The following is a 17,831-nucleotide window of genomic DNA, read 5'->3' on the forward strand; positions in this document are numbered from 1 at the left end:
CCCACCTCAGCACACTGTGATCACTGCCACCTAGTGGTTCATTTATCTGCAGATTCTTAATGCATGAAGAATCACTGCTGAAATACAAGTGAAGCCAGTCGACATCGCTGGACAGTGCAGTGTCGGGTCAGTTTGTTGTGACATAAGCATTGGGAGATCAAAATTGAGAGTAGGAGTGTGCTATATGACTCTGATGGCCTAATGACTCTGATGAGTATAATAAGAAATTGTAGAGGGAAATACAGTGGGCCAATAAATCAGAGAGTCTTATAATGGGGGATTTTAATTTCCCAGATTTTGACTGGAATTTGTGGGCTGATCACTCACACACTGGCAACACTTTTGTGGATTTATTGGATGATTGTTTTCTACATCAGCATGTTCGGGAGGCAACTAGAAAGACTAATACTCTTGATCTGATTATCAGTAGTGATTCTTCATGCATTAAGAATCTACAGATGAATGAACCACTAGGTGGCAGTGATCACAGTGTGCTGAAGTGGGATTTACTCAAAGAGATAACTACCATCAGGGGTAAACGGAAGGGTTTTTGCTTTCGTAAAGGCAACTACGATGGTCTGAGACAGTATTTAAATTCTACATAGTGGGACCAACTGATGATGTTACCAACACCAAATTCAAAATGGGAAGCATTCAAAGAACTTATCTTGGAAGCTACTAGGCATTACATACCAACTAAGAAATATTGTTCAAGGTTTAGGCCTAAATGGATGTCAGATGAACTAATGAGACATATGGCAGAGAAGAAAAATGCATGGGATACATATATATTAACAAGTGACACAAAAGCCTATGATAGACATAAGCTGGTCTGTAACCAAGTTACAAAGGAGGTTAGGCAGGCGAAGGCAGATTACGAGAAATCTTTGGTAAAGGATGCAAAGAAAAACAGCAAAGAGTTCTTTATTTATGTAAACTCTAGAAGGAAGGGGATGAATCAGATTGGTTCACTTGATATCGATGGTTCAACTGTTGATGATCCTGCTCAGGTAGCTAACAAACTAAATGAATATTTTGCATCGACATTCACACATGAGGAGTTATTCAGCGAGGAGGATGCCAGAGGTGTATTCAATTCCGGCAGTAAGTTAGAAAATCTTGTAATAACTGAGAGTAAATTGGAGGAGAAATTGTTGAAGATAAACACAAGAAAGGCACCCGGGGTGGATGGGATCTATCCAGTTATATTAAAGGAGGCAGCAAAGGAAGTAAGTAAACATTTAGCCATAATTATGAGAGCTTCCTTGGACTCGGGGGAGGTACCATAGAGAGGAGATGTGCAAATGTGACCCCAATTCACAAAGGAGGACAAAGGCTGACACAAGTAATTATAGACCTGTGAGTTTAACTTCTGTTCCAGGAAAATTAATGGAGGCACTGGTTAAAGAAGCACTGCAGGATCATCTAGACATGAATTCAGTTATAGTTCGGACACAGTATGGTTTTGTTAAGGGAACGTCTTGCCTGACCAATTTGATTGGATACTCTGATGCAGTCACAAAAGAACTGGATGCAGGGAATACCTTTTATATTATATATTTGGAACTTAGAAAGGCTTTTGATAGTGTTGCACATGGAAGACTGCTGCACAATTTGGAGCAGTGTGGCATTGGAGGCAAACTACTGCTATGGATAAAGGGATGGTCTAGTGGGAGAAGACAGAGTGGTAATCAATGGACATTGCTCATCGTGGACTAATGTTATTAGTGGAGTACCTCAGGGTTCAGTGTTGAATCCATTATTGTTTTCTGTATTTATAAATGATATTGATGATGGTGTTTCAAGCTTAATGTCCAAGTTTGCAGACGATACAAAGGTTAGCAGGGTTATTAAGGACATTTCTGACGCTATGCTGCTGCAACAGGATCTGGAAAGGTTGAGCAGATGGGTTGAGAGGTGGAAAATGAAGTTCAACATTGACAAATGTAAAGTACTACACATGGGAAACAGCAACCCCCAGAGCAACGTATCAACTCTGTGGTACTACATTGACAGTGTTAGAGAATGGAAATTACCTGGGGATAATTGTGCAGCCAGATATGAAGTTCTCTGAGCAGTGCAGACGAGCTGCAAGAGTAGCTCATGGTGTCTTGTCAATGATATACAGGAATTTTTCCAGCAGGGATAAGGAGGTGATTATTCCCTTGTATATTGCAATGGCCACGCCTTGAATACTGTCTTGGTCTGGAGGCTTCATTTCAAGAAGGATGCAGAGCTGCTGGAACGACTACAGGGAAGGGCAACAAGATTAGTGAATGGAACAAAGGTTTGCTCTTACGAAGAAAGGCTTAAGTTTTGCAAATTACAATGTCTGGAGATTAGGCACCGGCGAGGTGATCTGATAGAGGTGTATAAAGCCTTGAATGGTTTGAGCATGCTCAGTGCCAATGGGATTCTTCCTCTTTCTAAGAATAAACACCTCAGAGGGCATAAATTCAGATTGAGGAAAGACGGATGTAGTATAGATGTGCAGAAATTTGCTTTTAGCCAGCAGGTAGTTGGTTGGTGGAACAGACTTCCATCTCGTCTAATGGAAGTTGATAACCTAAATAAATTTAAGGCTCAGCTGGACAAGTATTTCAAACGAACGGAGGGGTGAAATGGAAGTGGCTTTTTTTTTTTTTGTTTTTTTTTTTTTTTTGGCTCATGCTGCATAACTTGCTTTCTTGCATCATATGCCTCTACTCGTGCTAATGCTAATTCTAATGCTAAGCTACCGGAGTCAAATACACCAATGACTTTAAATGGCTCCACAAGAAGAAGTGTGGTTTAAATCATCTGAGTGTGGAGGCCAGGCAGTTGGTCCACCTCTACCTATCCACCGACCAGGAAACCTTCGATTCGGGTAATTGCGGGCTAGGTGGGTGAAATGTGCTGGAGCACCATCGTGCATGAAGTGTGTTTGTTGACGAATGATCAGTGGCGTGTCACCCAAGAAATCAGGCATGTTGTTTTCCAGAAAGTTTTTGTACGCCTGCCCGTGAGTTTGTTTGGAAGTACGTGGAGGCCCAAATAACTTATCACCAAAAACATCCACCCAGATGTTGAGGCTGAACCGCTGTTGGTGATGTGATGGAAGAATTCCATGTGTGTTTTCCTCAGCCGATAGGAATCCAACACAAGGTTTTGGATTCCGTCTCGTGTGAACTGTGCTTCATCTGTGAATATCACTAAGGCAGGAAAGTGAGGAGTTGTAGCACACTGCTGCAAGAACCCCTGGCAAAACATTACTCGCGCAGGTTAATCTGGTGCTGACAAGGCCTATACCCGTTGCAGATGGAAAGGATACAGTTAATGTTCTCGTAACACTCTCCAAATAGTCGAACGTTGAACAGCCAGTTGCATTGCTATTCTGCGTGTGCTGATTCCAGGAGTGGCATGCACAACATCCAAAATCTCCTCGTCTACTTGAGGAGTCGTAGATGTTGATTGTGCTCTATCGGCAGCACGATGTGTAAAGGTTCCATGTTCACAAAGGCGGCGATGGATACCTTCAAACGTTTTCTTGTCTGGACATCTTCGTTCTGGGAACCTTTTGTGGTACAAATAACAAGACTCCACAGCATTGCCGTCCGCCAAACCGTACATAAAGTGCATATCCTCTTGCTCTTGATTTGAATACATGGTCGGAATGGAAAACCACCAGATTCTGTCAGTACCTTGTGATGCATGAAATCACCTGCGGGAGATATGACATTCCGGTTAATAACTCGGGAACCAAGCATTTCGGGAACTATGTTGATATAAAATATTTTTTTTTGTCTACTTATGAGGAACTCATTCCTGAAGTTATGCCGTGTATTTTTGAGATACTCTGTATATACAGGGTGTCCGTAAATGATGTTTCAGATTTTGATATTTTTATTCAGAATTACTTCAAGCTACACTCATGAAACAGATGGGCTTAGCACACCCAGGATCCTGGGCTGGATATCATCATTCTTCTCTTTCTTGATGATTCCCTTTTCTCTCTCTCTCTCTCTCTCTCTCTCTCTCTCTCTCTCTCTCTCTCTCTCTCTCTCTCTCTCTCTCTCACACACACATACACACACACAGGGTAACTCGGGAATTCTTTTTTTTTGGCTTGTGCAGCATAAGCCTTGGGCTTCCTTGCACCATATGGCTAATAATAATAATAATAAGATCGATTCAATGGTTTATTAAAATTGGCATTCAAATGCGAGTTTTGGATTCTACCAGCTATGAAGCGCTACATTTTAGAGAATCGCGACTGGGTCGGACAAAGCGTTGTCTTAGCATTTCATGCAACGAAGTCTGTTGTTAGTTTCGACGAAAGTACGGTAAGGCTCCTCCGAATAAACCATCAATTCGTGCTTGTTATGAGCTTTTTATTACCGAGAGCTGTGTGTATAAACACAAAAGCGCAGGTAAACCGTCAGAGCACTGAGAGCGTTGGAGCCATTCGAGACATTTGCTCAGAGTCAGCGAAAATCTGTGCAGCATGCCAATAAAGAACTTAACGTATCGAAAATAACTGTCTGGCAAGTTCTTCGAAAACGCCTTCAACTGCGCACATATCGATTACAGATGTTGCAAACATTGAAATTCACGGACAAAGTGAAGCGGTTTGACTTCTATTGCAATTTCCTCGAAAAACTAGCTGACAATGACATATTTCGGAATAAGGTGGTCTTCAGTGATGACGTGAACTTCCAACTGTCGGGACGAATGAATCGACACAATTTACGAAACTGGGGCAGTGAAAATCACCACGTGTTTTTTGGGACTCCCTTTCTTCATGAAAGGGAGTCCCAAAGTTAACGTTTTTCCGCAATATCTCGAGTAAAGCTGTAAGGGCTATTCTTCTTCATAGAACTGATGATAACAGGATTCGTCTACTTTGACATGGCCAGTGAATGGTTAATGCCACAGGTGCACGAGGACATTTCAGATGTGATTTATCAACAAGACGGTGCCCCTTCGTATTTTCATAATGAAATGAAGTCGTACCTGAATGAATCTTCCTCAGCGTTGGGTTGGGCGTGGAGGCCATATGGAATGGCCTCCAAACTCGCCTGATCTGACGCAAATGGATTTCTTTTTGTGGAGTTATATGAAGGACAATGTGTACATCCCTCCACTACCAACATTTCAGGAGCTGGAGGCACCGATCACAAAGGCTTTTGATAAAATTCATCGCGAAAGGAAGCAGTGCTTGGCAGATTGAATATCGCTATATCGTTTGAGTTAGTCAAAGTTCAACGTGGTGCCCACATTGAACTTTACCAATTACTTTATGTACCTTCAGAAAACATTGAATTGATCTTTCAGCTGGTATGTGTTTCATGAATGTATAGGTTAAAAGGCCTACGCGCTCTGGATTCATTATTCTATATTCTCTATTATGCAGCACAGAGCGGAAAGGAAATTAAATAAAATGACGAGTTGTAGTTAAACTAGGTTTAATGTTAAATATATACGATAAACATGAAAAACCGAATATGTAGATACATAAGTAACCAGTAATACAAAAGTTTTCGGGCTTTATGTTGCCCTTTATCAGTTAACCATTGGATTGAAAGTTTTGGGAACACAGAACTTAAGGGCGTGCGATGGCAATCATGCACAGTGAACTGCGTGATTCAACAACTAACTGTTGGAAGTTGAAGTCTGTGGTTGTGACGTATGGGGACGTTGCCACTGTTTGTCAGTCATGAGAATGATTGCGTCAATAATAGGATGACCACGACATCCTCTGTTGACTGAAGTATTACAGCACATGATGTGCAGTCACTCCAACCAGGCGCGGCGTCGGTGATGGCAGAACTGATCGACAACCATGACATCGCGGCGTGAGTCAATCTCGTGTCGGACTAGAACACTTGGCAATGGCCAAGTGTTCTAGTCCGCTAAGCAAATGGCTCTTTCGTGTTCTGAAATAAGTTTGCCGAGTCTTCTGCCAGTTTCCCCGACGTACCAGCTAGTGCAATCACGGCAAGAAATGCGGTAGATTAGTCCACTCTGTAGTAATATGGGAACTGGTGTTTTCACTTTGGAGATGAGGGATCGCAATTTCCTGCCTGGGGGGTGTACGCACTTTGAAGTTGGGAGTTGAAGCAACCATTCTCATGACTGACAAACGGTGGCAACGTTCCCATACGTCACAACCACAGACTTCCAACAGTTAGTTTAGAATAGAATCTTTAATTGCAGAATGATATACATACAAATAGTCCCGTCACGGATGGTGGTGCCAGGGATTAACAATACATATTTACAAAAGAGATATTTGTTTTCACATGAGATAAAACAAATGTTTCATAAATCCAGATTACTGGAAGGCAACAAAGCACAGTTCTACATTTTCATTTCGACGAGGATTCCCTTCCTGTATTTTTTGTTGACCACTTCTTGGAAGTCACCGTAGATTGCTTGAAGTGAGGGCAGCATTTGCTTTGGCAGGAATCTGCCAGTTAATACTAGCTGGTTATGGTTTGCTAGCAGCTGTGCTGAAGACCGGAGGTAAGGGGGAGGAATGAGCCACGAGCAGTGATCCCAGAAGTTCGGCTCTCTGATTTTATCGGTGGCCATTTTGATGGTGAACAGCAGCCTTCTTTCTCCGATGTAGGATCAGAGCCTGCGCAGTTGAGGAGCATCTGCTAACTGCGTTGATCTGAGAGCTGGGGGAAGGTGGAGTTTGGTGTTAGCCCATTTTAGAAGCCAGAATTCGGCAGAGAATATTCTTTTAATGTTGGATTCGGCAGCCGAGGCCCATATCTCTGAAGCATTCAGTATTTGTCGTTGTTGCATCACGCAGTTCCTAAGCATGAATGCCATGACACAGTCTTAAGTTCTACGTTCCCAAAACGTTCAATCTAACGGTTAACTGTTGAAAGGCAACATAAAGCCCGAAAGTTTTTGTATTACTGTTACTGATGTATCTACATATTCTGTTTTTACGGTTTATCGTCTGTATTTAGCATTAAACCTAGTTTAACTACAACTCATTTTATTTTACTTTCCGTTACGCTCTGTGCTACATAGAGAATATAGAATTCATGAGTGGTTTCCAAAACATTAAAGTATGAGATGAAGTCACCAGTGCCAGTTCTGCAGCTGCAGAGAAATTTTGTGATGTGTTGGAAAAAATTATTAATGAAGGCGGCTGGCTATGCAATGCAGCAAATTTTTAACGTTTATGAGGCTCCTCTGTATTGAAAAAAAATGCCGGATCGAACATACATTGCCAAAGAGGAAAATACAATGCTAGGTTTAAAGGCGTCAAAAGATAGGGCCACGCACTTGCTTGGGGCTAATGCAGCGGGAAAGTACAGATTAAAACCACTGCTTGTGTACCATTCTGGAAATCCTTGTGCATTTAAGGACATCAATAAAGCCACCCTACCCGTGCATTTCCGATCGAATCAGAGAGCATGGATAACAATATCTCTTTGAGGATTGGTTTAAATGCAGCTTCATTCCCACGGTTGAAAAATGTAAAGACGATGTTCCTTTCAAGAATTTGCTTCTATTAGATAATTATCCTGGACATTCTATGCATCTAAATGATTTCAATTCGAAAGTGTCATATTTCTACCGCCAAAAACGATTTCACTCATCCAACTTATGGATCAGTGTTATTTAAAAGCATACTATTTATGCACATTTGCTCAAGCACTGTCTGCAGTAGACAGCGAAAAAAAATTTTATGTTAAGAGACTTGGAAATCTTACAATATTTACCACGCCATCTTAAACATTAATAAGGCCTGGGCAGAAATTACTAAAAGTTGTTTAAATTGCGCATGGAAGAAAATATGCCCACAGAAATTTCAGAAAATATGCTCTGAAAAAGACGAATCATATGAAGAGGTTACAGATAAGATTGTAAAGGTTGCAGAGCAACTCATTTGGAGGTTGTTGCCAAAGGCATGGAAGAGTTAATGGAGAAAGAGAAGGAATTATCTAACAAAGAACTTATTGACTTGCAGGCAGCGACTGAAATAAAATGCCGACGAAGCTGAAGATGAACCAAATGAGGAGCCGAGATGCTTCATCACCAGAGATGGTAATTGCATTTTGTGAAATTGCATCAGCAATGGTGAGGATTGAGAAGATGGATCCTGACAGCGAATGAATCTTAAAAGTTAACAGAGGGATAAATGATATGTTTGCTTGCTACAAAAAAATTTATGATGAAAAGAAAAAAGCACCATCCAGTCATCCATTAATATGTTCTTTCGTAAGGTTGAGCGAAGGACCCCTTCTAAATCTCCACAGCCCACAACCTCCAGTGGTGTACTTATCAACTGAAGATGTCGATTCTGGCAAAGATGCTCAAGAGGTAACACTTACTAACGTTATGCCTGTCTCCTCTTTTTGTAACTTTATAATGTTGAAATTTTTTTAAATTGCACGCTTTTGTAATTTTTTCTGCGCATGATAAAAAAAATTTAATAAATAATTCTCTTTACATGTTCGTCGAACATTTTTTTGATTCAATCAATTCAGTGAGCGCAGTTGTGAGTGCTGCACAAGCATGAGGGAAGTTCCAGCTTACGTAGAGTTCTGCGGAACGCAACCCTTACCTAAGTCGGGTTGTTGTTATTTGGTTTTTAGGAGCATTAGCAACTAAGGCCATATTGCTCCGGGATATGCGGTCATTCTCTGACCTTTCCGCATCCTCCATATTTGGTGGTGACGGGCTCGAACCTCGGTCTAATCAAGAAGAAGCGTGTGCTACGCACTGCTGCTCCTTCCCACCTGGCTACGAAGACGCCCCTAAGTCGGGGAGTTCCTGTATATTCATACATTTGTGCAGTACGTTTTGTTCGTCTCTGGTGACTTTTCTACTGGAAAGCAGTGATCACCAGGAAAGTTGTTTTCTAGTACACGGCCATGCCATAACTATACTTGTACTGTCCTTGATAGACTAAACCCTGCACCAACAGGTAGTAGTGCGAGTCCTATGGGTGCGAGCAATCCCTAATCAAAAGATATTTTTGTGTTGTGCCTTAGGAACTTTAGTTCAACTCCACCATGGTATAGTGATGGTAGAGATCTCTGTAAAAAAGTCAGAAACGAATTTAGTGTTACATAACCCAACACAGTGTATGTGTGTTGAGTTGTTTATGTTTACTTTACTAAGAAGCAGCAATCAGTAGGAAGACCACATTTTGTCACCCGTTCACACCATGAGGAGATGGACCACAACACAACTGTTCATGTACTCTCCAAAGTAGACTAAGTTTCGGATCAATAGGTAGAATAGCAAGAACTATGAATGCCAGCAAATCCAATGCCAGTGATACTAGCAAAAAAATAAAATTTAAAAAAAAAGTAAAAATAAAGATTATTACCAGCAAAAACCTTCAGTAAAGGCAAGAAAAATAAAGCTCCCCAGAAAGACTGCATAATGGGGAAAGAGAAAAAAGGAGAGCCAAAAGAAATAAAAGATAAAAGTAGACAGATAATAGAAGAGAGTAAATCCCACACCAGGACCAGCCCTATACCAGCTCATATAAAAACAAATATAAACATGTATACACTAACATAACACAAGCAAACAAAGAGAAGAGTAGAATTAGGAAATGAGAAGAAATTACAGAAGAATAAAATCAGTGGACTAGGTTGGTAGTCTAAACAAAGTTCTAGCATAGGCTGATCTATGGGGAGGAATCTGGTAGTAGTGGTGGCATGTGATGCAAGAAAGCAAGTGTATGAGCTTATGCAGCATCAGCCAAAAAAAAAAAAAAAATCACACCATTCCCTCCAAATGCCTGTCCAGTTCCTCCTTAATTTATTTAATCTATCAACTATCAGATGGAAGTTTGTTCCAGCAATTAACCAACCGCTGGCTAAAGGCAAATTTCTGCACATCTATTCTATATCTGTCTTTTCTTAATTTGAATTTATGGCCCCTTAGGTTCGTAATCTGAACAAGTGGAAGGATCCCATCAGAATTCAGCGTGCTCAACCCATTCAAGGCCTTAAACACCTCAATCAGATCACCGTGCAGATGCCTAGTCTCCAGCGACTGCAATTTGCAGAACTTAAGCCTCTCTTGGTACGAGGATCCCTTCATTCCCCTCACCAATCTTGTTGCCCTTCTCTGTACATGCTCAAGCAAATCTACACCCTTCCTAAAATGCAGACTTGTATGCAGTACTCGAGGCGTGGCCCGACCATTTCCTATATATCATTGACTAATTCCTAGATATCATTGACAAAACCCCATGACCTGCCCTGGCAGCCTGTCTGCATTGTTCAGAAAACTTCATATCTGACTGCACAATTATTCCCAGGTTTTTTTTCATTTTCTACCACCTTAAGTGTAGTACCACACAGTTGGTACGTTTCTCTGGGGTTACTTCTACCCATATGCAGTACTTTGCATTTGTCAAGGTTAAACTTCAGTTGCCACTTCTTAGCCCATCTGCCCAAATTTTCTAGATCCTGTTGCAGTAGCACACTGCCATTACTGTCATTAACAACCCTGCCAACCTTTGTATCATCTGCAAACTTCGACACTAAGCCTGATATACCTTCTTCAATATCATTGATAAATATACAAAACAACAGAGCACCCAACACCGAACCCTGTGGGGCTCCACTAATAACATTAGTCCAGGAAGAGCAGCACCCATTAATTACCACCCTCTGTCTTCTCCCACTCAACCATCCTTTTATCCATTGTAGCAAATTACCCTTAATACCATTCTGTTCCAATTTGTACAATAGTCTTCCATGCGCAACAGTGTCAAAAGCTTTCCTGAAATCCAAATATATGATATCAAAATTTTTTGCATCCAGTTCCTTTGTAACCACATCATAATATCCTATCAAATTTGTCAGACAATACTTTCCCTTAACAAACCCATTCTGGGTCTGAATTATTGCTGCAATCTTGTCTAGATGATCCTGCAATGCATCTTTAACCAGTGACTCCATTATTTTACCCGGAACAGAAGTTAAACTAACTGGTCTGTAATTACTCGTGTCATCCTTCGATCCCCCTTTGTGAATTGTGGATAGATTTGCACATCTCCGGTCCGTGGGGACCTCCCCTGAGTCCAAGGATGCTCTCATAATTATGGCTAAGGGTTTGCTTAGTTGCTTTGCTGCCTCCTTTAATATAACTGGATAGATCCCATCCACCCCAGGTGCCTTTCTTATGTTTAACTTCAACAATTTCTCCTCCACTTTGCTCTCAGTTATTACAAAATCATTAAGCACCCTGCTACAATTTGATAACCTTCTGCCATTTTCAAACCTTAATAACTCCATGTGTGAACGTAGATGCAAAATACTCATTCAGTTTGTTTGCTATCTGAGCAGGATCATCAACAGTCGAACCATCGATATCAAGTGGACCAATCAGATTCATCCCCTTCCTTTTAGTTTATATAAGTAAAGAAATCCTTGCTGTTTTTCTTAACATCTTTCGCCAAAGATTTCTCGTAATCTCCCTTCGCCTGCCTAACCTCCTTTGTGACCTGATTACAGACTAGCTTAGTAGTTGGATCAAAACAACATCAGTGGCCAGTACATGGGTCTGGATGCAAGCAGCTGTTTTCATTGGACTTGGTAGCAAAAGCCCGAAGAAGAAAAGTTATCCTTGGAGCTTCACAGTTTCTTCACGACTGGGAGCAAAAGAAAGAGAGTGTTATACACTGCTATAAATCGGCATATAGATGACAATGGAAAAGAACATGTTCCCAGTCTTTAGCCTCACCACAAATGCACAGAGATGAAGCTGTAAGAGAATTCAGCCAGTCTGGCATTTAATAACCCATGCACAGAAATGAGAAATGACAATATACAAATTTAGAGTAAACCATCGTGGATTATTCTCCACAGGTGCAAAAAGAATATTTGGAATGAATTTGTAAGTTACCAGTCTCTTAGAGGAGTTCCATAGCCGAGTGGTCAGGAGTGGGAGTGCAGTAGCACACGCTCTTTGAGTAGACCGGGGTTCAAGCCCCTGACTGCTGAATATGGTCGATCTGCCAACCCGCACTGGACCAGCATGGCAGATTATGGTCCATTTCCCTCGGCATGAATTGTTGAGGAGGCTTCCATCCTGCAGTGGGTTGATAATGGCTGCACTTTACCTTTTTTTTTTTAGAGGACTTATTCCAATTATCCTGCCACTGCCAAATCAAAAATTTCTCATTTATTTATCGTATGGGAAAAAAAAAATACACATAAATGAATACATATAACAAAAAAAGGAAGACAGCATTAAAAAGAAAAACTCGTATATTTACAATTGTATATCCAAATTAATAACATATTCAATTGATGCCAGAGTCAATATCAGAACTCTTCCGGTTTTCTGCAAAACGCGCTCAGGATAGTCTTGGGTGATGCTACAAAGACATCTGTCACTGAAGAAGTTAGAAGAAAATACTGTGAAATGTTTCACAACATTATATACATATTTCCAAATCTGATATAAACATAATAATACCAATGCAGGTTTTGAGTGCTTTATTATCCTCAAACAACTCACTGCTCTTCTCTGCACCTGTTAAAATAGATCTATGTCCTTCCTAAAATAAAGCTTCCGGACCTGTATGAATTACTCAAGATGTGACCAACCACTGGCTTACACAATGGGATAATCACCTCCATATCCCTGCTGGAAAAATTCTTGTATATCATGGACTCCTGTTTTCCGCTCCCCTCCTGTCCTGGCTGTCTTTTCTGTACATAATGTCCTTCCCACATTCAAATTCTGAATTCCTCATATCTCAGTGACACAACATTAGTGTACATACAAGTATACCTGCAACTGTTTTTACTCTTATTAATCCTAATGCGGTCCCTGTATTTGCTTGTTTCACGATGGCCCACAGCAAGTCTTGAGATCTGTGGCACCTTGCTTTCCAAGCTGCTGCAAGTTCTAATAGGCAGTGGAAGAATCACTCTCACCTCTGCCTGCATCTACTGTTAATCTATTAGTCTGGTCTGCATATCCCCCCCCCCCAAATTAGCAGTTTCCTGACCCACCTATAGCATCAGCAACTATTCTTGCATCCTTTCTATTTAAGTGTATCCCATCCCTGTTGAAACAGTCTCTCTTATTAACAACCACAGACCATGCTGAGAAAGATTCTACCCCACGAGCTTTGAACAGTCTCTCCAGGGCCAAATTGACCGAAGAGGCGCTCATCACATACTTAATCTATCAGGTCTAGGAAGGATTGCAGACAATTTCAATTTCAATCCTAACTCATTACTTTTTCTCAATATTACACTGTATTTGTTAAATAAATCTTCAGGTCTCCTACTCTTAATATCATTAGTCACGACGTGTACATCAACATCACCTTTTGTGCCCTTGAAAAATGATAACTGCTCTACAAAAGTCAACTACTTTAGATCCTAGCAGACATACCCTGATCCTATTCCACCTATCCTTTTTGCATAATACATTTCTCAGTTCTCTGACAATCGAGCAACCAACTATTGCTACTTCCCTTGAGAATATGCAAGGAAATCAATATTTTCTGGCAGCTAAAAAAAAAAAGATATATACTACATAGATAATAAAGATATATACTATTATCCACTCTTATTTTATAGTCTTCCCATGGTTACCACAAGTTACCAGTCAAATTTCTCCTTAAATTGTGCAGACTGTCAACCTTGACGATCAAGGAAGGCAGTTTATTCTACCAATCATAACACACCTATACTTCAGGAAGTTGAAAAAATGTCAATTTCCTGAATTGCTCTCTAGTCCAAATGTGAATTTGGACTCAGCATTAGCATTAGTAGAGGCATTTGATGCAAGAAAGCAAGCTTATGCAGCATCAGCCAAAAAAAAAAAAAAAAAACCCACTTCCACTTCACCCCTCTGTTCGTACAAAATACCTGTCCAGCTGAGCCTTAAACTTATTTAGGCTATCAACCTCCACCACAAGGGATGGAAGTCTGTTCCACCAACCAACCACCCGCTGGCTAAAGGCAAATTTCCGCACGTCTATCCTACATCTGTCTTTCCTCAATTTGAATTTATGCCCTCTCAGGTGATTTTTCTGAGCTAGAGGAAGAATCCCATCAGCATTGAGCATGCTTAAACCATTCAAGGCTTTATACACCTCTATCAGATCACCTCGCTGGTGCCTAGTCTCCAGACACTGTAATTTGCAAAACTTAAGCCTTTCTTCGTAAGAGCACCCCTTTGTTCCATTCACTAATCTTGTTGCCCTTCTCTGTACTCGTTCCAGCAGCTCTACATCCTTCTTGAAATGAGGCCTCCAGACCTGTATACAGTACTCTAGGTGTGGCCTGACCATTGCCTTATACAATGGAATAATCACCTCCTTATCCCTGCTGGAAAAATTCCTGTATATCATTGACAATACTCCATGAGCTACTCTTGCAGCCCGTCTGCACTGCTCAGAGAACTTCATATCTGCCTGCACAACCACCCCCAAGTCCCTTTCATTCTCTACCACTGTCAGTGTAGTACCACAGAGTTGATACGTTGCTCTGGGGTTGCTGTTTCCCATGTGTAGTACTTTACATTTGTCAATGTTAAACTTCATTTGCCACCTCTCAGCCCATCTGCTCAACCTTTCCAGATCCTGTTGCAGCAGCATAGTGTCAGTAGTGTCCTTGACAACCCTGCCAACCTTTGTATCGTCTGCAAACTTGGACATTAAGCTTGATATACCATCATCAATATCATTTATAAATACAGAAAACAATAATGGACCCAACACTGAGCCCTGAGGGACTCCACTAATAACATTAGTCCACGATGAGCAGTGTCCATTGATTACCACTCTCTGTCTTCTCCCCCTCAATCACCCCTTCATCCATAGCAGCAATTTGCCTCCAATGTCACACTGCTCCAATTTGTGTAGCAGTCTTCCATGTGCAACAGTATCAAAAGCCTTTCTAAGATCCAAGTATATAATATCAAAGTTATTCCCTGCATCCAGTTCTTTTGTGACTGCATCATAGTATCCAATCAAGTTGGTCAGGCAAGACTTCCCCTTAACAAAACCATGCTGTGTCTGAGCTATAACTGAAGTCTTGTCTAAATGATCCTGCAGTGCTTCTTTAACCAGTGCCTCCATTAATTTTCCTGGAACAGAAGTTAAGCTCACAGGTCTATAATTACTTGTGTCAGCCTTTGATCCTCCTTTGGGAATTGGCGTCACATTTGCACATTTCCAGTCTATGGGTACCTCCCCTGAGTCCAAGGAAGCTCTCATAATTATGGCTAAGGGTTTGCTTACTCCCTTTGCTGCCTCCTTTAATATAACTGGATAGATCCCATCCACCCCGGGTGCCTTTCTTGTGTTTATCTTCAACAGTTTCTCCTCCACTTTACTCCCAGTTATTTCAAGATTCTGTAGCTTACTGCTAGAGTTGAATACACCTCTGGCATTCCCCTTGCTGAATAAGTCCTCATGTGTGAATGTCGATGCAAAATATTCATTTAGTTTGTTAGCTACCTGAGCAGGATCATCAACAGTTTACCCATCAATATCAAGTGGACCAATCTGATTCATCCCCTTCCTTCTAGAGTTTACATAAGTAAAGAACTCTTTGCTGTTTTTCTTTGCATCCCTTGCCAAGGATTTCTCGTAATCTGCCTTCGCCTGCCTAACCTCCTTTGTAACTTGGTTGCATAACAACTTGTATCTATCATAGGCTTCTGTGTCACGTGTTAATTTGTAAGTATCCCATGCATTTTTCTTCTCTGCCATATGCCTCATTAGTTCATCTGACATCCATTTTGGCCTAAACCTTGAACAATATTTCTCAGTTGGTATGTAAAGCCTAGTAGCTTCCAAGATAAGTTCTTTGAATCTTCCCATTTTGAATTTGCTGTTGGTAACATCATCAGTTGGTCCCACTGTATAGAATTTAGATACTGTCTCAGTCCATCGTAGTCGCCTTTACGGAAGCAATAACCCTTCCCTTTACCCCTAATGGTAGTTACCTCTTTGAGTAAATCAAGGCTGCAGATAAATGAACCACTAGGTGGCTCATTTATCTGCAGATTCTTAATGCATGAAGAATCACTGCTGATAATCAAATCAAGAGTATTACTCCCTCTAGTTGCCTCCCGAACATGCTGATGTAGAAAACAATCATCCAATAAATCCACAAAAGCCCTGCTAGTGTGTGAGTAACCAGCCCCCAAATTCCAGTCAATATCTGGGAAATTAAAATCTCCCATTATAAGACTCTCTGATTTACTGGCCCACTCTATTTCCCTGTACAGTTCCTTATTATACTCATCAGAGTCATTAGGCCTATAGCACACTCCTACTCTCAATTTTGATCTCCCAATGCTTATGTCACACCAAACTGACTCAACACTGCACTGTCCAGCGATGTCGACTGTCTTCACTTCCTTGGTTTTTATGTGTTTCTTAACTAATAGCATAACCCCTCCCCCCTTCCTATCCTGTCTATCCTTTCTGTAGACGTTGTACTCCCCAAATTGCAGTTCTGCATCCCTTATATCTGTGTGACACCACGTCTCTGATATCCCAACAATATCTGCCTTTGATGTTTTGAGCAATACCTCAAATTCATTTATTTATTTACTAAACTCCTAGCATTGGTGTACACGCAAGTATACCTGCACCTGTTTCTGTTCTTAGCTACCCTAACACAACCCATGTGTTTACTTGTACCGCAATGGCTCCCCACAGTCTCTGAAATACCATGCATCTTGTTTTTCAGGCTTCTGCTCATTGTAATAGAAGCAGTGCAAGAATCTCTTTCACCTCTGCCAGTGGCTACTGTCAATCTATTGGTCTTTGTCTCCCCCCAAGCTAGCAGTTTTCCGACCCACCTAACACTGCCTCGATAGCATCAGCAAATATTCTTGCACCCTTTCTATTTAAGTGTATCCCATCCCTGTAGAAGCAATCTCTCCTGTTAACAAGTACAGTCCAGGCTGAAAAAAATTCTACTCCTTGAGCCTTGCACAATCTTTCCAGGGCCGAATTGATCGACAAGGCTCTCATCATATACTCCCTCCTATCGTGTCTGGGCAGAATTGCAGACACTTTCAAATTGAACCCTAATTCTCGGCTTTTGTTCAACAGTGACCTGTACTTGTTAATAGAGAGCATGTTCACTTTGTTATTTATGAAGTATGGAAAAAGTTAACAAAATGATGATATGGGAAAAATGACTTCAGGGCAAATCTAACTATTATATTATATTTTACTTTTAATGAAATTTTAAAATTTTTTTCTGTTTTATTTTTTTACAGCTTCATTTGCTGATGCTGGTTTTGGTTGTCCCTTCAATGCCTATCAATGTAATTCTCACTGCCAGAGTGTAAAATACCGAGGAGGATACTGCAAAGGATTTTTACGTCAAACATGCAAATGTTATGGATGAGAGAAGGGTGAAATTTTCTTCATATAACTTTGTTCAACCTGCATCAATATTTCCAACTAACAAGATTGCTTGAAATTGTAACAGAATATATTACTTTAAAGCTGCTTATTCAATGAAATAATATATTTTCATTATGTTTTTTTATACCTCATTAAAAATTGAGCTACTTTAAATAATAATTGTAAACAAAAATACTAACTTTTTTTATAACATGGCCAATCCTTAAATGAAGTTTCATTTCAAATACACAACTGATTTTTTCAAAAAATATTTATTATATAAAACAAATCTGAAATTTTACTTCTGCATTCACTAGTTCTCTTTAATAAGCAAGAGAAAAACTTTCGCTTAATCTTGAATAACATCAAGAATTAATTAAAAGAAACAAATATAAAATATTGAGTGAGCATAAAATGACTTCCATTATCAATTTGAATTTTAGCATTAGCATTAGTAGAGGCA

At 40.5% G+C, this 17,831-nt stretch overlaps 1 protein-coding gene across 1 annotated transcript in view; it reads left to right on the forward strand.

Moving 5' to 3' along the window:
* Window positions 1–17,490, forward strand: part of LOC150080262 (tick defensin 2-like) — a 34,483-nt gene extending 16,993 nt beyond the window's left edge. The window contains exon 3 of the mRNA XM_090382105.1: window positions 17,239–17,490. Coding sequence (XP_090238231.1) covers window positions 17,239–17,369 — 131 coding nt within the window. The 3' untranslated portion in view covers window positions 17,370–17,490. The remainder of the gene's footprint in view (window positions 1–17,238) is intronic.
* The last annotated feature ends 341 nt before the right edge of the window (window positions 17,491–17,831 follow it).

The sequence above is a fragment of the Mastigoproctus giganteus genome, chromosome 9 (genome assembly GCF_048544385.1).
Source record: "Mastigoproctus giganteus isolate SK-2022 chromosome 9, ASM4854438v1, whole genome shotgun sequence".
NCBI classification, from domain to species: Eukaryota; Metazoa; Arthropoda; class Arachnida; order Uropygi; family Thelyphonidae; genus Mastigoproctus; species Mastigoproctus giganteus.